General features: G+C 43.8%; 2 protein-coding genes across 8 annotated transcripts in view; one reads left to right on the top strand and one right to left on the bottom strand.

Annotated features, from left to right (window-relative positions):
• The window catches only part of RSF1 (remodeling and spacing factor 1), a 110,975-nt gene extending 103,449 nt beyond the window's left edge, over positions 1-7,526 (bottom strand). The window contains exon 1 of one of the 3 annotated variants that reach the window (XM_089775776.1): positions 7,157-7,526. In XM_089775776.1, coding sequence (XP_089631902.1) covers positions 7,157-7,355 — 199 coding nt within the window. In that variant the 5' untranslated portion in view covers positions 7,356-7,526. The remainder of the gene's footprint in view (positions 1-7,156) is intronic. The other 2 variants (XM_075919499.2, XM_075919498.2) reach the window with 2 other exon arrangements.
• AAMDC (adipogenesis associated Mth938 domain containing) overlaps positions 7,173-23,018 on the top strand; it is a 30,771-nt gene continuing 14,925 nt past the window's right edge. The window contains exons 1-3 of one of the 5 annotated variants that reach the window (XM_075919501.2): positions 7,593-7,742; positions 13,857-14,000; positions 15,088-15,236. In XM_075919501.2, coding sequence (XP_075775616.1) covers positions 15,102-15,236 — 135 coding nt within the window. In that variant the 5' untranslated portion in view covers positions 7,593-7,742; positions 13,857-14,000; positions 15,088-15,101. Of the gene's footprint in view, positions 7,290-7,584; positions 7,743-7,782; positions 7,899-13,856; positions 14,001-15,087; positions 15,237-23,018 lie in introns of those variants that run through there. The other 4 variants (XM_006131924.5, XM_075919502.2, XM_075919500.2 and 1 more) reach the window with 4 other exon arrangements.

Genomic DNA, 23,018 nt, shown 5'->3' with positions numbered 1-23,018 from the left:
TGTCCCTTTCAGAATACAGAGTGGCACCACAGGAGAGGGTTGTCTGGAGATCCAGCAGGGGACCAGAGATTGAGCCAGCATCTTTTCCCACTGGCTCCTCTGTCCCTTTTAGGAGTCCAGAGCAGCAAAAAAAGGAGGGGGGGAAGGGAGTGACTGAGTACTCGATAGTATTACCCAAAAAGCTTCTGCTTATCGGGTAGTTGACTACTCGTTTACATCCCTACTAGAAAGGTATTCAATCTTGACTTAAAGTCTTCAACAGATGGAGAATCCATACCTTGATAAAATGGTAATTAGTAGCTAATTACCATCAATGTAAAAAGCAGACAAGTCCAAATTGGAAATAAGTTGCCTAGATTCAACTTCTAGTCAATGTATCTTGTTTTGGATGTCCAGACATATCAATGAGTCTTCTAGTTTCTGAAATGTTCTCCCCATGTAGGCACTTACAATGCAGAGGACAAATCACCTCTTAGTTTTATCCAGGTGATGGTAAAGCTAGAATCCATCCCACAAGCTTTTAATCCAGATGGGCGAGAACAAAAAACTGACTCTGATACAAAGGAAAAACAAAACAGGAAGTTATATCCCTCTGCACCTACTGTAGACACTCCCAGGAAGAATCAGTGCTAAAGGCATGCTAGAGGGAGTTAGAATACAGAAAGCTATGAAACAGCTTACCTGTTGCTTTGAAGCATGGCAACTCCTTGAAATATTTTTTAAGTAAGGACAGCTTTATGGTTCCACATACATAACGGGCCTATGCTTCAGTTTTTCTTTGTTTCCACTAGAATATTTATGTATTACTAGAGTGATTATTTGTCAAATTCCCTCTCTAATGATAAAACTGCAAAGATAGACAAAAGGTCTATGGAAGCAAAACCACAAAACTATGTTGCACCTGAAGTTAATACACAATAACAAAAAATGTTACATCACTTGTGAACTCTGAATTAGTACCTTATTTGTAACCATATAAAAATCAAAGCACTCAATATACAACATGCCAATAATCACCCATGTGAGAGGAGGAACTTCAAGACTGTCTCTTCTATTTGTATTAACTAGCTGATCCAAAGGACATTAAATGAACAAGAGCTCAGAAAAAGAGCAAGAATGCAAATATACAAGTAGAAAAGTGGAGTTATGCAGAAGTAAAATAGGGAACAGACTTATGGCATCATCATTGTGGTCTATGTCCATGATGTTCCAAAATAAGAGGCATATATCATCCAATATAAAATAAGAAAATGATACTCCGTGGCAACTGGCAACTCTAGATTTCTCTTACTGCAGTTTTCTGTACTGCTTACTTGGGTATTATATTCTAAACCTAATTAATTAAATAAGCCATAAGGATTAGTTTAGCTAAATTTTCCTAGCAACATCAAACACAGCATGGGAATTTACTTGTGAAATCACACTTACACTAAAAAGGCATAGAGCGAATCTTGGAAGAATGATGCAATTGCAAAGTTGATCCACACTGTTCTTCTGACATAGCCACATCATTTTCTTCCAATAAACAGATTTTCCTATGAGGTTTCATTCTTGCATGTAGGCCCTGCATCATCATCTTGCATTGCTTACATCTGACATTGTCCTTTTTTATCCAACAAACAAATTTCTTTAAAATATTCCCAGAAATGGTCTCTTACATTTTCAAACCATGATAGTGTTTCTATGGCAAAAGTGTAAGGGAATATAGGAAGGCTGTGTGTGTACTGAATGTTTTCCCTTTTCTTTCCAGTCCACTCCACTGTTCTATGCTGTTTGCCCTTTCCTATATATTTTGTGTCTGTCTTTAGGTAACATCTTAACTAATTTTGCTGTGCTTGGCCCAGGTCCACCAGCACATAAGCACAGAACAAAAACAATCTGATCCAGCCTGTGTCTGGCTTTGCACATATTAGTCTGCTGAAAAACAAAAACTGAAGACCCAGAACTTTCAAGAAGTAAGAGCTATTAAGCTGGATAGACTAAAGCCATTTAATTCATTTTTGTGAGACTAAGTGTAGGTGTAGCATGTCTGAAAGAAGTTAACTGTAAGTTATTTTTAAATAAGAAATTTACTATTTTACTGATTAAAAATAAAAAATGTGATTTGGGTGGTTTTTTTTTAAATCATGGATTTTATTCCACCCTGAAAATATACTACTACTATCTCTCAGTTACAAGGATAACTCTTAGTAAGAAACTTCATAACGTGGTTGATACTTACAGTATAGTTCCAGTGTGACAAATCATTTCAATTTGCACAAGTTTGCCACTGGAAGCAAAAACTGGTGTGATTAAAAAAAGCTATGTGCTTGAAGTACAGTGCAGGAAGAGCCCTTGCTGGGTACCTTGTTTCTGAGCCCACACAGTCTTGCATCCACTAACTATTGTTTATATCAAGTTAAATTAAATTTGCCTGCCTTTATAAAGATTTTATTTATTAACCAATATGGGGTATCTTTTTATCAAATCTCAGAGCAAACACACAGCAGCATCTACACAAGCAACTACTACAAACAGCTATCAAGAATATGGTAATTCTGCTGTATACTCCACTCTCCTCTTTTCAAACCAAGCTTTAAAGGTTTAGTTATCACAATTGTCAACTACCTTAGATATAGCATTCCGCAAAGAAAAGAAAAAGCCTTCGTACAAAAACAAAATTTGTTTTAGTAATTCAGCACCACACTAAGGGTCTCATTTTATTCAAGTGATATTAACTTTTAAATAAGCCATTAACAGCACAAATCAAAAGAATCTCATTACATATTTTCTCAGAGAATCAGGCTAACTCTACAGTCACCACTTCAACTCATTAACCTACCTGAAAATAAAATAAAACAGATAATCATGAAGCTGACTTGACATTTTCAAGACTAGGGATGTCAGCAAGTAGTTGAGTAGATTTATCAGGTAATTGAGTTGAAAAATTGCTTCTTCCCCTCCTCCCCCCTGTCTCCAAGCTGCCTCTGATATGGAGGGAGGGGGAAGCAGGAGTCGGTGCTGGGTGAAGCAGGAGTCGGTGCTGGGTGAAGCTGGGTTAAAAGCCAGTTTCCCCTACTACCGTCTCCGTGGTGCCATATGACCCCCTCCTCTGCACTGTTGCTTCTATCAGAGGGAGCAGTGCACGGTGGAGGGAGGGGAGGCTGCCGCAAAGCATCCCATCTCTGTGGTGGCCCAGACTGACTGTGGGCCAAGGCTGCTCCAACAGGCTGCTGGACCTAGCACAAGCTGGGACTGAGCAAGCCCAGCTCTGACCCGGCTCATGCCGGGTCCTAGACCTACCCTCTTGCACCTCTGCAGTTTAAATGTAGTACATTTACTACATTTAAACTGCAGAGCTGCAGCAGGGTAGCTTTTGGACACAGTGCGAGCTGGGACTGAGCAAGTCTTCCCTTATTGACTACACGATTAGTGAATTACCGCCTCTTAACATCCTTATTCAAAACATCACCATTCAATCACGGGGTTTGTCATTATCTTCCATTCTCTTTGGGGAAGGCCTTCTTCTAGTACTTACCTTCAGGGCACTTAGTATACTGTTGGGGCTATGTTTCAGAGAGGTGGCTATGCTAGTCTGTTTCAGCAAAAACAACAAGGAGTCCTGTGGCACCATAAAGGCTAACATTTATTAGGGCATAAGCTTTTCTGGGCTGCAGCTAACTTAATGAGATGCATTTGATGGGGAGCTGCAGCCCAGAAAAGCTTATGCCCTAATAAGTTTGTTAGTTTTTAAGGTGCCACAAGACTCCTTGTTTTTGTTGGTGCAATATAAATTAGCATAATATCTAATCAGTTCACGCTGCAAAAAGGAAGCTATTAATACTTAGGCAAAAAGGTGATTGATATTTTTCTTGATATAGTCACAAAGAAGCATTATGATACTGCACAAATGCTGTCTGAGCAATAGTAACTTTTTAAACTTCAACATTAAAATATCAGAATCAATATTATTTGATAGTCAACTAGGCAACTACCAAATATCTCCTCTGTACCCCTAAATAATCTTTTTGGTAATGGGAACAGGAATTAGAAGTTATCCCTTGGCTTCCTTAGAACAAACGTATTTACAGCTTGTCCATTCTCACTCATTAGCAAACAAGATTTTCTTGGCTGCTTTTATAGAACTACAGAATGTAGAACAGTTCATTCTTGAGTGTACATATAATCGTTCTACCTGAACCTTGGAATGAAGGTTTGTATGTATGGCTTAAATATATTTTACATATATGCTTCAAAAGGCTCAAGTGTCTTAGGCCATAAACCTATGACAAATTACAGCTTGGAAGGAATTTTTGGAGAGATTTGTATTAAGAGTGCTAATGACTAAACAACAGTACCACCACTAATATACTGATACCAACACCCCCAAAATGTGTTTAAATATGGCAACATGTAAAACATGCTTGTTTGTAAAAAGACTCTATAGACATAAAACATTTTGCCACTGCACCCCTCTTCCCATTAATTTCTCTCTCTTTTTTTTTGGTGAGGGGATGATTAAGTAGCAAGTGTTAAAACCTAGATTACTTAAATATCCTCAGTTTGTTCCAATTACTATTTGAATGTTGATTTACTATTGATTCTACATTTGAAATGAGTCATTAAATGAGTCATACATGAATTAAGACAGAAGCAATGTCTACATTAGGAGCTAAGGATAAGATTCCAGGTTAGTGTTAGACATTCACACTAAGTCTACCCAAATCATCACACTTTAAATACAAGTCCACTTGAACACCATGGATACACACTAACCACAGGTCCAAGCAGCCACTCGCCACTGTCTCTGCTACCATGGCTGCTCTACTATTTTTAGCCCAATAGCTATCCTCAAGCTAGTACAAGTATTCTCAATGCAAGTGGGGAGTCCTACCCCCTTAATTCCTAGAGTAGACAGCCTTTAAGGCAATATCAGGTAGGTTAGGTCTAGCCCCAAATAGGTTTTGTAAAAGCTTCTTAAAAATAATCCATATTTAAAATGTTTTTCATTAAAAGTTTGTATTTAAACAATTGCTATCCACTGTTTGAAAGACAAACACTGCAAAAGTGTGCTAATGCATAAAAACAAAGTGAAACTTATTATGCAGACATTTAAATTAACCAGCTACATTTTAATGCTCAAGTTGAATTGCATACAGTAAACAAACAGCAAATATTAGGAGGAAAGGATTAGCATATTTCATTTTTAAGTCAGTTTAGCAACTGGCAACATTTATTTTATGCTTATGTCCATATAAAGCTTTTCTTAAAAAATAATGGACAATAAATTTGCCCTTCAGAACAGTATTACATAAATATAAGGGTGCATCTTTTGATAGGATAACAAGAGTACAACATAAGCAGAGGACAACAGTTCTCAGAAACAATGCTCAGTAGGGTTTTTCCCCTTTTGACATAACCGCCACATAATTTTCCTCAGAATCCTAAAAGACCATCATCTAGACTTTTATTTTCCATCTTTATAAATTTCCCTCTCTGAAAGACTCCCCCACCATAAACAGGTGCATACACATCTTTAACCTTGTCTGAATACATGTTCAAAAATCACTAGCTTAACTTTTTTTAGTAAGTGTTCAAATTTCTTCCAGTACTGGCATACACAAAAATGTATTGCTTTACTTCCCATTCTTCCTGAAGATCTATGGGATCAGGAGTGGGCTGAAATCATGTAACACCATCTTAGAGACAATTCAATATGGAAGCTCTCAATTTACAATTAATAAACTATAAAGTGGTTATCACTGTCTATTAAAAAGTGTTTTACTGATGCATATTAAAAGATCACTTTAAGGTTAAAAGTCAGATTTTAAAAAAAATGCAGAACTTACTTACAAGACCATAAATTAAAAATTGAAAACTTTAAATATGATTTTTAATTTTCCACCACAAATTCTATTAGTTTACTTTTTACTGCAGTCATCTTGAGTTTAATGCCTCTTTTATAATACCCCTTTACATATAAAAGTCACTCTGGAGCTTTGGAAAAGCAGGAAAAATACTTTTATTTGAGAAAGTAGTAGTGTAGACTGCAGACCTGTGTAATAGTCACTGCACTTCGAAGTGTCTGTTTGCATTAAAAAAGTGATACTGGACATCTTAAGGAGGCGGTAACTAAATGAATCTTAGCTGATGTTTGGTTTTGTTCTTGGATGTCATGAGCATACTAACATAATACTTGCACTGCCTAAGCAAAAATTTTCCTCAGAACAAACCGTAGATTCGATCTGCAATAAATACACATGGAAGGGGGCTGGATGGTGGTTTGGGGGTTGGACCAGAAGCAGCCCTGAGCTGGGATTCTCTAGCAGCAGGAAGTTTCTATGGGGCAGGGGAGCATGCGCCTTGAGGTTCCTCGGTCACTATGTGGCAAGAGAGCACAAGCAACAACCACCGCACCAATAACTGACAAGAGACCAAGAGCAATAAACACCTTTCCCTTCGGTATCCGCGCGTCTCTTGCTTTCCCTGGCACTTCTGCTGCTCTGCCCCTCCTCCGCTATCCCCTCCCATATCAGGGACTGGGGACCAGGGGAGTCCGGCATCCTAAATATCCCATTCTCTGCCGTCTGCGGGGTGGGGGAGGGGGGGCGGAGTGAGTGAGGAGCAGCTTGAAAGAAGACAAGGAAGCGTGTAACCTTTCCCTCGCCGGTCCAGGTGGGGAGGGGGACACAGGCCTAGCCCCCACCCCAATGGGAAGGGGAGGAAGGAATGAAGATTGCACACAGTAGGGGGGCTGCAACACCGGCACGGGGTGGGGGCTGGTCTCCCCTCTCCCTCACACAGAGCCGGGGGGGAGCACACGGGCTCACCACCCCCTATAGGGGGGAAGGGCAACCCAGTGAGGGGGGAGGGTAAACTCCAGGGGGGAAGGGGGCTCTTGGCCCCCATAAGGCCGAGGGAGCATGCGCTGGAATGAGGAAGCTCTCCCCCTACGTACCCCTCCGGTGGGGTTAAGGAAAGAGACCCCCCCCCCCCAACAGCTGCTCCCCCTGGACCTGGGGGGGGAGGGGAGACACAGAAGCCCTCCCCCCCAGCTTCACTCTGGGAAGGCCAGGCTCCTCCTCCCGCTCGGTGCGCTCCTCCCCCGGGGCAGCGGGGCGGGAGCCCCAGCCCCCCCTGCCGGTCTGTGAGGGGAGGGGGCGTCCGGGCTGCTTACCCTGCTCGCTGGGCTCCTGCGGCGGCTGCAGGACGCGCTCCAGCTCGGGGAAGGGCAGCTCGGGCAGGTCCAGCAGCGCCCCGTAGCGCTCCAGGAAGGAGCAGACCACGGCGAAGTTCGGCCACGAGCCGGGGTAGCACGGGCCCGGCGGGGGAGGGGGAGGCGGAGATGGAGCCGTAGGAGCCGCCGCCGCCGCCATCTTGGACCTGAGGATGGAGAAGGAGAGACGGGGAGGGAAGAGAGGGGGGCGCTGGCGAGCCGCGCTCGGAGGACCCGGAGTCCCGGCGCCACTATCCCACAATGCAACCGCGGGGCGCCGGCCAGAGCGGCCCAACCCGACTCCTCCTCCCCCGCCTGCCTCGTGTGACACGGGAACGAAAACAAGGCGGGGGAGGGAGGCAGGGGCGGGGACGCAATCCAGGACAGCCAATCAAAGCGAGACGAGGCGGCAGCTCCTGCGGCTCTGCGAGCGCGCGCTGGGGGCAAGGCTTGTATAGGGGAGCTGGCCAACGAGCGGAGGAGGGGGGCGTGTCCTCCCGCGGGAGAGGCCGCTGCAGCTGCTCTGGCCAGGAGGGGGCGAGCGGCGGTGGGTAGCAGGCCGCGAAAGTGTGGGGTGCCCCCAAAGGGGCGTGGCTTCCGGGGGCGGGGCGGCTGAGGGGGACAGCAAACACCCGCGGGGTAGGACGGGGTGCGTGCCCGTCCCTCAGGCGTGGGCAGAGGTGAAGGGGCTGCCCGGGGAGGGGTGAGTAGGAGCTCCCGTCCCGGGGGCGGTTGGAAGGTGTGGGGTAGCTGGCGTGTTCCTGGGCCTGGCTAAACTGGACGCTCCCCGTGGTCAGGCATCACTCGGGTCTTCGGGGGAGCTCCGTGGTTTGAGCATTGGCCTGCTAAACCCAGGGTGGTGGGTTCAATCCTTGAGGGGGCCACTTAGGGATCTGGGGCACATCTGTCAAGGATAGTGATAGAAATGTAGCCGTGTTAGTCTGGGGTAGTTGAAGCAAAATGCAGGACAATGTAGCACTTTAAAGACTAACAAGATGGTTTATTAGATGATGAGCTTTCGTGGGCCAGACCCACTTCCTCAGATCAAATAGTGGAAGAAAGTAGTCACAACCATATATACCAAAGGATACAATTAAAAAAAATGAACAAATATGAAAAGGACAAATCACATTGCAGAACAGAAGGGGGATGCGGAGGAAGGGGGTGGGAAGGGGGAGGAAGGAAGGTAAGTGTCTGTGAATTGCTGATATTAAAGGTAGGGAGAGTGGGGTGTTTGTGAGTTAATGGTATTACAGGTGATAATTGGGGAAACTGTCTTGGTAATGGGTGAGAAAGTTCAAAGACTTGTTAAGTCCTTGTTGGCAAGTGTCAAGGATGGTACTTGGTCCTGCTGTGAAGACAGGGAATTGGACTCCATGATCTCTCAAGGTCCCTTCCAGTTCTATGAGATAGGTCTATCTCCATATATATTATTAGATGTGGCTACATGGGATTGTTGGGGAGGGGTAAATGAGGTTTTCATGATGGGGATAAATGGAGTTTCTGGGGGGGTTAGGGAGGAGTTAATTGGGGTTTCCAGGAAGTGGTGAACTGGGGAGGGGTAAATGGGGGTTTCCATAAGGATTTGGGGGGGGGCTGAAGTGGGAGGGGGATAACTGGGGAAAAGGCAGCTTTTCCCTCTCAGGAGCTAACTGCCACAGACTCTGCCAGTGCCAACATTACATCCCATCTCCTGTTACAGAGATGTCACCTACAAAACATCTTGCTCTTGCTGCGAGTTCTGCCACCTCCATGCTGAGTAGTTTTTTTACTGAGTTGGTGGGGCTCAGTAAAGCAGAGTAAAATATAATTATGAGAAAAGAGGGGCCAATGATTATAAGTATGTATGTTAGATACTGTGCATACGGGTGGCAGAATCAGGTGCTGAGCGAATAGCAATAGATAGAAGAAAGTATGTTCTTCTGCTTTAACAACCTATCACAGCTGTTTGAATGCACCTATAATGGACAGTTGGCTGATTCCCGTAAAGCAGGCTCTTGTGTTGGGTGCCAACATCCAGATGCATTGCTTAGGATGTAATAAGAAGGGACTGCTTTCTCCCAGACCACCCCATGGGGATGCAAGACCTTGATCAGTAGTACTCTCACTAAAGCATTACCTAGAGCAGGGCTACTCAACAAGCGGCCCGCAGTGCAGTTTGGTTTTACGTGGGGCTCAACGCACGGCCTGCGGGTGGGATTCTTTGAATATGCTCCACAATGATAAGGTATCTTACAGGTGGGGCGAGCATTGAAAGACACAAGCAGATGGGCGGGGTGGAACAGATGGGTACACGGTGTTGGCATTTCTAGCCCCCAGGGAGGAGGTGCCAGGAGCACCATGGCATTGTGGAAAGTGTTGGTTGCTTAGCCTTGTGGGCAGAGCCTAAGAGGTGCTGACTGGCTCACACTGGCCACGTTTGGGTTCGGTGCTGTGACGTATGGCTTAATCTTTGTATTCATGCCTATCAGTGTGAAAGAAGTTATTTGCATATATATTTGCATGTATATTTAACCATGCCTAAGTTGCGGCCCTCGGCATTGTGGCCCCTGGGGCTTCCAAAGTTGCGTAGGCCTGACCTAGAGGAAAGGTCTAAGACTCAACTTGATAAATACCAAATGTGTGATTGTCTTAATATCAAGTTTTAAGAATCAGATTCCTGTATCTTGCCACACAAATTTAAATTCTTTATCTTCACCATACAGAGCTCTATGTCATCATTCTCCACCATCCCACTCCATACACTCCTCCCAGTTCATTGTTGATCATTTCTTTTTACCATTCTCTGCTTTGTGCCCTCTGTTATGATCCCTTATGCCTGGAGCAATTTACTCACTAGTTTACTTTCCCCAGTTTAACTAAATCTGCTTCCTTTTCTTATCCACTTCTATGCTTTAATTCTGTCCCTCCACTCTTGTTCCCTGTATGACTGGCCAACTATTTTTCAGTTTTAAATGTATCCTAATTCTGATGTGCTCTCTAACTGCTGCAGCATTCCTACTATTCCTCCTTTTCAAGTGCATAAAAAGTCAACTTATCTCACCTACCTGTCCATCCTTCTCACAGTATTCTTGAGGAAATGATACTGTCCTCTATTCAGAGCATAGCAACTATTTTCCTCCATAATCAGATCTTTGATGATGATTGACTCTGTTGTACTCATCCTCCTTGATCTCAGGCCAGGCTTGAATTTTTATGAATCACTCTGTCCTTCTACACCATCTCAATGCTTAGTGGTGTCAGATTCCCTCCTTCCATATAGGGTTGTTACATTTAGTTTAATCATCTAGTCGATGGATTTTCCATCTATTAGTCAATTTGTGGGGGAGCCACATTGGCCAGGAGCTAACCCTGCTGCAGATCTGCCTTTTAAATGTATTAAGAGCTGTCAGGCTCTTAATATATTTAAAAGGCTAAAGTGTAGCAGGGGAACCCAGCACGAGTCGGGATGGCTGATTACTGACTCTCCTGGTCCTCCCTTGCTATGCACCAGTCTTCAATGTAAAAAGGCTGCAGCGCAGTAGGGAAGACCCAGTGTGAGCCTAGAATCAGCTGTCCTGGCTCCTCCCTCCCCCTCCTCCCCACTGCACTTCTAATTTTTAAATGTATTAAGAGCTTATTGGCTCTTAATACATTTAAAAGGCAGAGGCTCAGCATCTGGGACTGGGCTTATGCCCGTTCCCCACTACTCCCCTACCTCCACTGCCCCTCCATGGAGACGATGCTAGGGGGAATCAGCTATTAAGCCAAACCCCCAGCACTAGCTCCTGCTCCCCCCTGCCTTTCTGACTCTAATAGAGGCAGCAAGGTGGGGGGGAAGCAACTAGTCGAGGGACTAGTCGACTATCTGATAAGCTTTGCTTATTGGATAGTCAACTAGTCACTTACATCCCTACTTCCATTCATACGTTTCTGATCACCCTGCCTCTTGTTCCTCTGCACCAGTGTTTAACTCCAGTGGGAGATCAGTGTCTAGGTGTTTTTGACAATCTCATTTGATATGTATCTGCATATTTAGGTGTCCACTTGACACTTAAAATCTGATCTCACACCTCTTCATTCAAATTCATTAAATGCTTACTTAATCATATGTTACTGGGAAGGCAAATACGAACTCCTGATGTACATTTTCTAGGCCATTTACATCACATCCTGTGTCTCAGTTATTCAGACCCAGTTGTTTCAGCTAGGGATGTTAAATATTGGTTAATTGAATAGTTGAGTAATCTCATGAATTCTTATTGGTTAATCTACTATTCTATAATCCCTTAGGGCTGGGCCGGAAGCCGCTGTAACAGAGGTAGCAGTGCAGGGTGTCAGGCGGGAGCTGGTCCATGAGGGGAGCCAGTTTAAAAACCAGCTCCCCTTGTGGAACGGCTGCCTGTTACCCACTGTTGCTGCCTCGGATAAAGGGTTACTGCCCCTTTCTAAGGTGGGTCTGAGCTCCTGGATCTGGCATGAGCTGGAATTGAGCCGGGTTGCCTACCCACCTGGCTCCTAATACACTTTAAATACAGAGCCACAGCAGTATTAGGTTCTGGACCCAATGTGAGCCAGAACTGAGCTGAGCTGCTGGCCAGCCTGCTAAAAAAATGTACTGGCAAGGGTGGTGGGAGGGAAATGCGTGTAGTCTATAGCATTAACCTATAAACTTTTGCTTATCGGTCAATCGACTAAATTATTACATCCCTAGTTTCAACCTTTCTTCCTATTACAATTTTTCTATACTCTTAATCATTTATTATTTATGTAAAGATAACTGTAACTTTCTTCTGTATAATCTTGAGCAATTGCAACTCTATAATACTGTACTTGTTTCTTTGTAATCCCTCATAAATATTTCGTACAGAAACTTTCCTGTTCAGAGCTAACATCTAGAGATGATGCTTTTACTCTTTGGTCTGAGTGGGTGAATGTGGGTGGGTGACTAATCTCCTTTGTCCTGAGACTTGCCCTTGTTCTTCCTTTCTTCTTCTATTGCTGCCTCACTTCACATACCTCCCAAAAATGAATATTTGAGTCTCCACCTGAAAGGATGCTGGCTCCATAGCATTGCAAACATGAACTGAGAGAACACAAATCTGATTGAATTGTAGTATTTTACAGGGGACATGTCCTGTGCACAAGGATATCAGGCACTTTGTCCTCAGCTTCAAGAGGAGGCCAAAAAAATGTTGCCCTACTATCATTCTATAAACATAAATGCTGAGACAGTCTAAATCCTTTGCTGAGTCCCAAGTAGTAGTGCTGTTTTGTTCTTGATGTGACATTTGAGGCAGCAAACTCAAATTCATTTTTGGCAGTCAGAGAAGAGTATCTACTTTCTATCTGTTTGCCTTGCTGTGTGTCAAGAGGGCAGAGGGGTTGCAAAGTTACTGTAATGTTATTTGAGCCTTTGTGCAAATGTTAACAGGCTTTTTCCATAAGATTTTCCAAGAGGACTGAAAATCTGTTAATCCAGATATTTTCTCTTTTGTGAGGACTCTTGTTCATCAGCAACACCAGGCTACATGCAGTAGATTTTTACTGTTGTATTTGAACAATTAAACACAACTTCAGGACTGGGAAAAGTTTCTGTGACTGGAAATCTGGATAAACTGGAGAAGAGAATGTATTTTTAAGTGGTTGGTTGAATTCCATACGTTTAATAAAGGGACCTCTTTACTATTCACATGATAAAGAGAGTCCCCACCTCAGATTAGTTTGAGCAGAATGAACAGATCTCTCTTCAGTGCAGAGATAGAAAACTGGTTCTTTTCAGACCACCCCACTCAGAAACTGGAAGGGCAGAAAGACAAATTTCTAAGATGGTGGTCTAACATATATCAAGATGATTCTAAAGGGACCCTATCATTAAGTATGTTAAATTTAGGTTAATTGTCTAATCGATTAGCCGATAAGGGTGCCTCCGCCTGTGAAGTGTAGCGACAGCCTCGGGGCTGTCGCTACACTTCAAAGGTGAAAGTGCTGTGGGGAGCATGGGGCCAGTGGGGAACTCAACCAGTCCCCTCCTGGCCCCGTGCTCCCCATGGCATTTCAAAGTGGCAGTGCTGCACGGAACCCAGGTCAGCGGGGGAGTCCCCACTTGACCATGGGCTCCACACAGCGCTGCCATTTTGAAACACCACGTGCAGTCCAAGGCAAGAGTCCCCAGCTGGTGCCAGGCTGCATGCAGCATTTCAAAGTGGCAGCACCGCGTGGAGCCCAGGGTCAGCTGGGGATTGACCCTGGACTCCATGTGGTGCTGCTGCCCCGGGCTGCACACAGCGTTTCAAAGCGGTAGCACCATATGGAGCTCAGGGTCTGACCCCAGGCTCCACGTGGCATTACTGCTTTGAAGCACCTCTTCCTCTTTCCCTCCCCCTTGCTGACTCTTTCTGATAGAGGCAGCAAGGGGTGGAGGGGAAACAACTAGTCAACTAGTGTGTCGACTATCTGACTAGTTGTTCACATCCCTACCTATCATCTGTGTGATGAGCTGAGGTCTAGTGGAAAAATCATTGGAGATCCATCTCTGGTGCTGTATAGAGAGGTGACTTGCTCATGTGACAAACTCTATTTGGAAGTTACTTTCATGCAGCAAGAACAATGGGTTTCTCTTCACAAGGGAAAGATTAAAAAAATGGGTCTAAGATTTCCTCAATTTTTGTCTTCACATCAGCTCATCACTTCAGAAGTATCTTGACTATGAACTGATCCCAGAAGGACTGATAACCCATCCTAACAAAGGATGTATTCCAGAGACTTTTAAGATAGCCGTTTATTCCATCTCTACTAAGAGCCTGCACCAAGAACTTTGTAATTGGTATATATAATTTACTTCCTTTAACAATTTTACTCTCAACCTTTTCTTTCTAAAGGATTGGCACAGCATGCTCTTTTGGGTAAGATCTGAGGTATAAATTTACCTGGGAATGTGGCTGATCGTTTGAGATCAGAACCTGTTTGGATTTAGTGAGATTGGTTTTCATAACTTCTCAACTATGTGAGCAATGGTAACGGTTGTGGCAGAGGAGAAGCTGGAGTGTCCAGGGGATTGTTTATGTGACTTCTTGCTGGCCAGTGTGGCAAACAGAAATGCTCTTTATAACTTATAGATGAGGACCCCTGGTTTTGGGCTATAAGTAGCTCTATTTCCAAGCAATTTGCCCTGATTTCACCCTTTTAGAGGTATCCCCAGAACCCATTATATTAAGTGGGGAAAGGAGCATTTTGTTCATTTCTAGTGTCTTCCACTGTTCCCGATCATAACCTAGATCAGACTCTGATGGGTGCATAAGAAATGCATAAAGTAGACTAACAAAGGAATGGTGTAATAGCTTTCAGCCATCTCTTCTCTGCACAATGACCTCACTCATTGAGGGTAAAGGGAAGGATGGCAGAAACAATTCTGTACCTAAATGTTTTTTGAAGTGAATCCTTTATATACCATACAGCTGTTTCCTTGTTGTACTGAATACTTTTGAACGTTAATTCACAGCCAACAAGAGAAATATTTTTTATTTTACCTTCCTCCTCCAAACTTTCTTAGGCATCATAGCTATTACCATAATATCTGAGCATCACCCAAGTATATATGGATTTAGCTATATAGAGATATATATGGATTTAGCACATCCCAAAGAAATAAGAGGAGTAGTATCATGCCTATTTTACAGATGGGGATCTGAGTCACCAAAAGATGAAATGTCTTGCTGAGGTCTCACATGAAGACTTTGCCACAGCTGAGAACTGAACACACATCTGCTGAGCTCCAATCCCGTGCAAGACTGTCCTCTCTTTCCTTCTTTAGTACTTACTGTGACTTCTGTGTTTACTTACATTCCAAGCTCCTCTAGGCATGAACACCTTTTTAGTGAGAAGCACTATAAAGATTATGTTGTTTGTTTCAGACTTTTTGAAGTTGATGATGTCTTCTCCTGAAATTGCTTCCCTTTCATGGGGTCAAATGATGGTGAAGGGTTGTTCTACAACTTATAAGGACTGCAAAGTTTGGCCAGGAGGGAGCCGAACCTGGGATTGGAGAGAAACAGGCACAAATGTAAGTGTGTTGTTTAGTATATTTTAACGTGGGAGCTAAGAGCTTTCTTGGGAACAGTTACTACTACATTTACCAGTAGTGGGGCTAAGAATTGTGGCTTCCAGAACTGGACACAGTAACTCCTGACTTAATGTTGTCCTGGTTACTATTGTTTCATTGTTATGTTGCTTATTTATTAGAGGGCTCATTTAAAATTGTGTAGTACTGCCTCATAATGTTGTTTGGCTGCCTGCTTTATCCACTTCTTGCAGGATTTTCTGGGAAAGCAGCCTGTTCCGTGTGGGGGGGGGGGAGTTGGAACCAAGGTGGGCTGGCAGCCCCCTATCATCTCCCCTAAAATCCCTGAAAGATATGTGGCTGGGCAGCTGCCATTTCAGCTCCCCACCTACCCTCTGCAGTGTTGCTCCTGCCCTCTGCCTTGGAGCTGCTCCGAGAAGCCTCCTGTTCGTTGTGTGAGGAGGAGAAGGGTGGTGATGCCAGAAAGCCCCCCTTCCAAGCCCCTTTCCCCACCCCATACCCCATCTCCACCTCCACGAAACAGGATATCACAGCTACAGTCTTGTGTCTGGATTTCCTGGTTTCCTTACAAGGGCAGTGTACTTGAGCTGGGGCCAGCATACTTAAAGGAACAATGAATGACTCTGTCTACCTCTCTCTCGCTCTCTCAAATACACACACACACACACACACACACACACGCTCTCTCTCTCTCTCTCTCTCTCTCTCTGACACGGTGCCACCAGGTATGCACCATCCAGAAAAGAGAGTGGCGCACTCCAGCAGGTAATATGGGTTCATCATCATGTTCAGTTTCTGTAATGAAGTGTTTGCAGGCATCCACTGCCATGCATCTATTGTGTTTCCTCCCTCCTGCCTCAGTCCATGCTGCATTGTAGAGTTAGAGGCTTCACTAATAGCATCATGTTAACCCTGAAGGGCTCAGCCAAGTGCTAGTTCATGTAGTGGAAGACACTCCCTGGGAAATATTCCACCCTCTGAATCCACCATCTGAACGAAGCTTCACAGTCATCTTCACTGTGTATAGTATTAAATTGTTTAAAACTTGTATGTATGTACTGTCTTTTTTCTGCCAGAAAAAATCCTAGAACTTAATCCCCACTATTTACATTAATTCGTATAGGGAAATTGGATTCGATTAACATCATTTCGCTTAAAGTAACATTGTAGTTCTTGAAAAATTCTAAGTGAGAAGTTACTAGTTAAAGCCTAATCAGCGCAGAATAGAATGGAAGAATTACTTCTCGTGTGTTGCTTCCAACACTCCTGCTAATACATCCCAGTCCCAGAATGATGTTTGTTTTTTCTCCCAACAGTGTCAAACTGTTGACTCATATTTAGTTTATGGTCCACTATGATCCCCAGATTCCTTTCTGCAGTTCATTTACCATTTTGTATGTATGCAACTGATTGTTCCTTCCACTTAGGAAGGAACAATCAGTTTCACACCTACAGAATGGGAAGCTATAGTATGGGAAGGAGTACGGCAGAAACGGACCTAGGGGTTATAGTGGACCACAAGCTGAATATGAGTCAACAGTGTGATGCTCTTGCAAAAAAAGCAAACGTGATTCTAGGATGCATTAACAGGTGTGTTGTGAGCAAGACACAAGAAGTCATTCTTCCACTATACTCTGTGCTGATTAGTTGGAGTATTGTATCCAGTTCTGGGCACCACATTTCAAGAAAGATGTGGAGAAATTGGAGAGGGTCCAGAGAAGAGCAACAAGAATGATTAAAGGTCTAGAGAACATGACCTGTGAAGGAAGGCTGAAATAATTTGGCTTGTTAGTTTGGAAAAGAGAAGATTGAGAGAGGACATGATAGTGGTTTTCAGGTATCTAAAAGGGTGTCATAAGGAAGAGGGAGAAAAATTGTTCTTCCTGGTCTCTGAGGATAGAACAAGAAGCAATGGGCTTAAACTGAAGCAAGGGAGGTTTAGGTTGGACATTAGGAAAAAGTTTCTAACTGTCAGGGTGGTTAAACACTGGAATAAATTGCCTACGGAGATTATGGACTCTCCATCTCTGGAGATATTTAAGAGTAGGTTAAATAAATGTCTATCAGGGATGGTTTAAACAGTACTGGGTCCTGCCATGAGGGCAGGGGACTGAACTTGATGACCTCTTGAGGTCCCTTCCAGTCCTAGTATTCTATGATTCTTGAGTGGAGTATTTGCATTTGTCCTTTTTTTAATTTCATCTTGTTTATGTCAGACTATTTTTCCAGTTTAAGAACATTTTAAATTTAAATCCTAACCTCCAAAACACTTGCAGTCTCTCCTCACTTGGTATTGTCTATAAATTATAAGCGTCAACATGGTTTCTGCAATAATAAAAATATAGCAGTAGGGATGTATTATTGACTACCTGATCAGGACAGTGACAGTGACTATGAAATGCTAAGGGAGTTTAGAGAATCTATCAAAATAAAAAACTCAATAATAGTAGGGGATTTCAATTATTCCCATGTTGATTGGGTACGTGTCACCTCTGGATGCAGAGATAAAATTTCTTGATACCTTAAATAAATGACTGCTTTTTGGAGCAGCTGATTCTGGAACCCACAAGGGGAGAGGCAATTCTTGGTTTAGTCCTAAGTGGAGCACAGGATCTGGTCCACGGGGTAAATATAACCAGGCCGCTTGGAAATAGTGACTACAATGTAATAAAAGTTAACATCCCTGAGGTGGAAAAAACACCTCAGCAGCCCAGCACTGTGGCATTTAATTTTAGAAAGGGGAACCACACAAAAATGAGGAGGCTAGTTAAACAGAAATTAACTACAATAAACAATGACAAAAGAAAAATCTCTGCAAGCTGCATGGATGCTTTTCAGAGACACCATAAAAGAGGCCCAACTTTAAATGTATACACCAAATTAAAAAACACAGTAAGAGAACCAAAAAAGTGTCACTGTGGCTTAACAATCAAGTGAAAGAAGCTATCTTTTAAAAAGTGAAAGTCAAATCCTAGTGAGGAAAATAGAAAGGAGCATACATTTTGTCAATTTAAGTATAAAAATATAATAAGAAAAGCCAAAAAGGAGTTTGAAGAACAGCTAGTGAAAAACTCAAAAAGTAATAGTAAAATGTTTTTTTAAGTATATCAGAAACAGGAAGCCTGCTAAACAACCAGTGGGGCCCTTGGATGATGGAGATGCTAAAGGAGTACTCAAAGATGATAAAGTCATTGCAGAAAAACTAAATTAATTCTTTGCTTCAGTCTTTATGGCTGAGGATGTTAGGGAGATTCCCAAATCTGAGCCATTCTTTTTAAGTGACAAATCTGAGGAATTGTCCCAAATTGAGGTGTCATTAGAGGAGGTTTTGGAATAAATTGATAAACTTAACAGTAACAAGTCACCGGGACCAGATGGCATTCACTCAAGAGTTCTGAAAGAACTCAAATGTGAAATTGTGGAACTATTAACTGTGGTTTGTAACCTATTCTTTAAATTAGCTTCTGTACCTAATCACTGGAAGATAGCGAAAGTGAAGCCAATATTTTAAAAGGGTTCTAGAAATGGTCCTGGCAATTACAGACTGGTAAGTCTAATGTTAGTACTGGCAAATTAGTTGAAACTATAGTAAAGAATAAAATTGTCAGACACATAGATAAACATAATTTGTTGGGGGAAAGTCTACATCAGTGGTCCCCAAAAGGGTGCCTGCGGGCGCCATGGTGCCTGCGGGGGCATTTGTGTGTGCCCGCCAAGTGCTCGGGGCTGACCTGGCCCCGGGCACATGGCGCACGGTGAGCGCGAGCCCCAGGAGCGCCGCGGATTGGCCGCCCGCGCTCTGGGCGCGCGGCGCATGAGGGGAGCGCCGGCCCCGGGCACGCGGCGCTTGGGGGGGGGCGCCACCCCCGGGGGCGCGGCTATGGGGGGGGGCCGCCCTCTGGTGCCCAGCGGACGAACGGCCACGCCCCCTGGCGCCCGGCAACCTTAAATGGTTGGGGACCACTGGTCTATATGGTTTCTGTAAAAGGAAATCATGCCTTACTAATCTACCAGAGTACTTTGAGGGGGTCAACAAAGGGGGACAGTGGGAATCCAATGGATATAGTATACTTAGATTTCCAGAAAGCCTTTAACAAGGTCTCTCACCAAAGGCTCTTAAGTAAAAGTAAGTTGTCATGGGATAAGAGGGAAGGTCCTTTCATGGTTGATAACTGGTTAAAAGACAGGAAACAAGGGATAGGAAAAAATGGTAAGTTTTCAGAGTGGAGAGAGGTAATTAGTGGGATCTGTCCTAGGACCAATCCTATTCAACCTATTTATAAATGATCTAGAGAACGGGGTAAACAATGAGGTGGAAAAATTTGCAGATGATACTAAACTGCTCAAGATAATTAAGACCAAAGCAGATTGTGAAGAGCTTCAAAAAGATCTCACTAAACTAAGTGATTGGGCAACAAAATGGCAAATGAAATTTAATGTTGATAAATGTAAAGTAATGTATGTTGGAAAAATAATCCCAACTCTACATACAATGTGATGGGGACTAATTTAACTACAGCTACTCAAGAGAGAGATCTTGGATTCATTCTGGATAGTTCTCTGAAAACATCCACTCAGTTTGCAGTGGCAGTCACAAAAGCAAATAGAATGTTAGGAAGCATTAAAAAAGGGATAGAGAATAAGACAGAGAATATCTTATTGCCTCTACATAAAACCATGGTATGCCCACATCTTGAATACCGTGTACAGATGTGGTTGCCTCATCTCAAAAAAGATATATTGGCATTGGAAAAGGTTCAGAAAAAGGCAACAAAAATAATTAGGGGTTTGGAACAGATCCCATATAAAGAGAGATTAAAGAGACTTGGACTTTTCAATTTAGAAAAGAGGAGACTAAGAGGAGGATATGATAGAGGTCTATAAAATCGTGATGGGGTGGAAAAAGTGAATAAGGAAAAATTGACTTGTTCCCATAAGCACTAGGGGTCACCAAATGAAATTAATAGGCAGCAGGTTTAAAACAAACAAAAAGAAGTTTTTTTTCACTCAGCGCACAGTCAACCTGTGGAATCCTTGCCAGAGGATGTGGTCAAGACTAGGTCTTTAACAGGGTTCAAAAAAGAGCTAGATAGATTCATGGAGGTTAGGTCCATCAATGGATATGATGTCCCTAGCCTCTGTCTATCTGGAAATGTATGACAGGAGGGGGATCACATGATGATTACCTGTTGTGTTCCCTTCCTCTGGGGCATCTGGTATTGGCCACTGTCGGCAGACAGGATACTGGGCTAGATAAACATTTGGTCTGACCCAGTATGGCCATTCTTATGTTAGTTTTAGAACTATTCTCTTTACTGTTATCTAACTCAGAGGTTTTCAAACTGATCTACACCACTTCCCACAGCTCCTGTTGGCCAGGAACATCGATCTGCAGCCAACAGGAGCTGCGATTGCCTATGAAGGCACAAGTAAACAAAGCATCTTGTGGCCAGCTAGCAGCTTGCTCTTAAAAGCTGCAACCCAGAGTTTGAAAACCCCTCATCTAAATCACTGATGAAGATAATGAACAGAACTGATCCCTGTGGGATCCCACCTGGTAAGTCCTTCTGCCTTAATTGTGAACCACTGATAACTACTCTCTGGAAAGTGTTTTCAAACTACTTATATACACATCTTTACAGTAGCTTCACATAGATTATATTTCCCTACTTTGTTTCTAAACTACAGCGCTAATTCGAACTAAGCTAATTCGAACTAACGCATCCAGACTAAAAAACTAGTTCAAATTAGCGTTTTGTTAATTCGAACTAGCATGTCCACACAGAGTGGACCCTGAACCGGGGTTAAGGATGGCCGGAAGCAGTGCCGGCAGGGCATCAGATGAGGACTTAGAGCATGGAGCTGCTGTCACAGGCTAGCCGAGGGCTGTGCTTAAAGGGACCCGACCCCCACCCTGGACAGATAGTTCTCAGGAGTGCCCCGCTTGCAAAGCAGTCCTGGCTTGGATTGCCCGGAGTACCCACACTGGGCACATCACAGCACTCGGCCATCAGACCGGCTGCACTTGCCGCAGGCTGCTATCTGGGGAGAGGGGGCAATTGGGGGGCTGCAGGAGAGGTTCCACCCCCAGAAGCCCGCAGAGCCAGCCCAGTCCTCCCCATCGGGGGCTCGTACCCCATTCCTCCCTCACCTCCTTCCACTTACCCCTCCCTAGCCCCCCTTCGTGATGTACAAAATAAAGGACAATTGTGTTCAAAAATAGAATCTCTCTTTATTGAACAAAACTGGGGGAGACTGGGAAAAGGAGGTGGGAGAGGGGAAGAGAGAGGGTGGGAGAGGGGAGGGCAACTACAATGATGAGGGGTTTGGAACAGGTCCCATATGAAGAGAGGCTAAAGAGACTGGGACTTTTCAGCTTAGAAAAGAGGAGATGGAGGGGGGATATGATAGAGGTCTATAAAAGCACGAGTGGGGTGGAGAAAGTGCATACAGAAAAGTTCTTCATTAGTTCCCATAATAGAAGGACTAGAGGACACCAAGGGAAAGGAATGGGTAGCAGGCTTCAAACTAATAACAGAAAGTTGTTCTTCACAAAGCAAAGAGTCAACCTGTGGAACTCCTTGCTGCAGGAGGTTGTGAAGGCTAGAACTAGAACAGAGTTCAACAAGACCACTAATTTGAACACTGGAAGATTGACAGCAGCAGCTTCGATCTTCCTCTGTAGTGCAGATGTACCCACAGAAACCCACTGAAGACAACTGACCTGGTGCAAATCCATTTCCAGGCCTGGAAACTTTGTTTAGGAGATCAATATAGATTCATTAGAGAAATTTCTTCTAACACTAAGTATTAATTTTATACTTACAATATATAGCACCCTTTGTGTAGAGATCTTAAGTGAATGGAAAAGGAGGAAAATGTGGATTTGTGAGTACCCTTCATTTGTGTTACTCATTATGTAAAATAATAGCCTGAAGCAGAGTGAGGTGGGATGGCCAGCTTTTTTTTTCCTTTTTGCATTAGGAATTCAGATCTTATCTACCCTATTTTTAACTTTAAGGGTCTCTGGATGCCTAGAAAACTAGAAGGTTTATAATAGTAGAAATCCTGCAGATGAAACCTGGTTAATTGAATAGGAAGTATTTTGGTTTGGTTTGTGGGGGTTTTTTTTTATAATTATTAGACTATTTCAAACCTGGGTTTTGTTAGCACCTACAATATGCTTAGGAGGAATTTGTTCTTTATAAAGATTTCAACAAGCTCCCTTCAACCAGGATCATGGGTGAATCTCTGGTTTGGAAAGGCTAACCCGCCCAGCCCCAACCCTTCTGCCTGATGACCCGCATCTTCTGTGCCCTCCAGACCCAGCCTGTATTGTGGTTGTTGGCCCCTGCCCAGCGTCCATGCCCCCTCTCCTCACTGTGGCACTGCCCCCTGCTTAGGTTAATGGCCCCGGAGGGTTGGGCGACATGGCCCCAGCCTCTCTCCATCCTCCTGCTCTGGAGGCCCCTCCCCCCTTGCAGTTGGGTGATAGTCACAACCCCCAGCACTAGAAACCCCCAACACATCAGCTGGGGCACCTCAGCGCAGGAAAGATAGGCGGCACATCCCCCAGCCTGTAGCACAGGAACAGCTGTCAGGAGGAGGCCTGAAGACAATTTTCCCATGCCTACAATACCTGCTGCTCATGCCTTCAACTGAAAGCTGAGAAAGCTGTAAATCCATAGACGCTTCACCTAAAGCAGGGATGGTAAGGTGCAGCATTCCTAAAATCTAAACAGTTACAAAAATTACAAGAAAAAA

This window comes from Pelodiscus sinensis, chromosome 1 (assembly GCF_052426305.1).
Source record: "Pelodiscus sinensis isolate ZL-2025 chromosome 1, ASM5242630v1, whole genome shotgun sequence".
In the NCBI taxonomy this organism is placed as follows: domain Eukaryota; kingdom Metazoa; phylum Chordata; order Testudines; family Trionychidae; genus Pelodiscus; species Pelodiscus sinensis.
The sequence above is the reverse complement of the archived record's forward strand: the minus strand, read 5'-3'. Positions and strand labels throughout refer to the sequence as shown.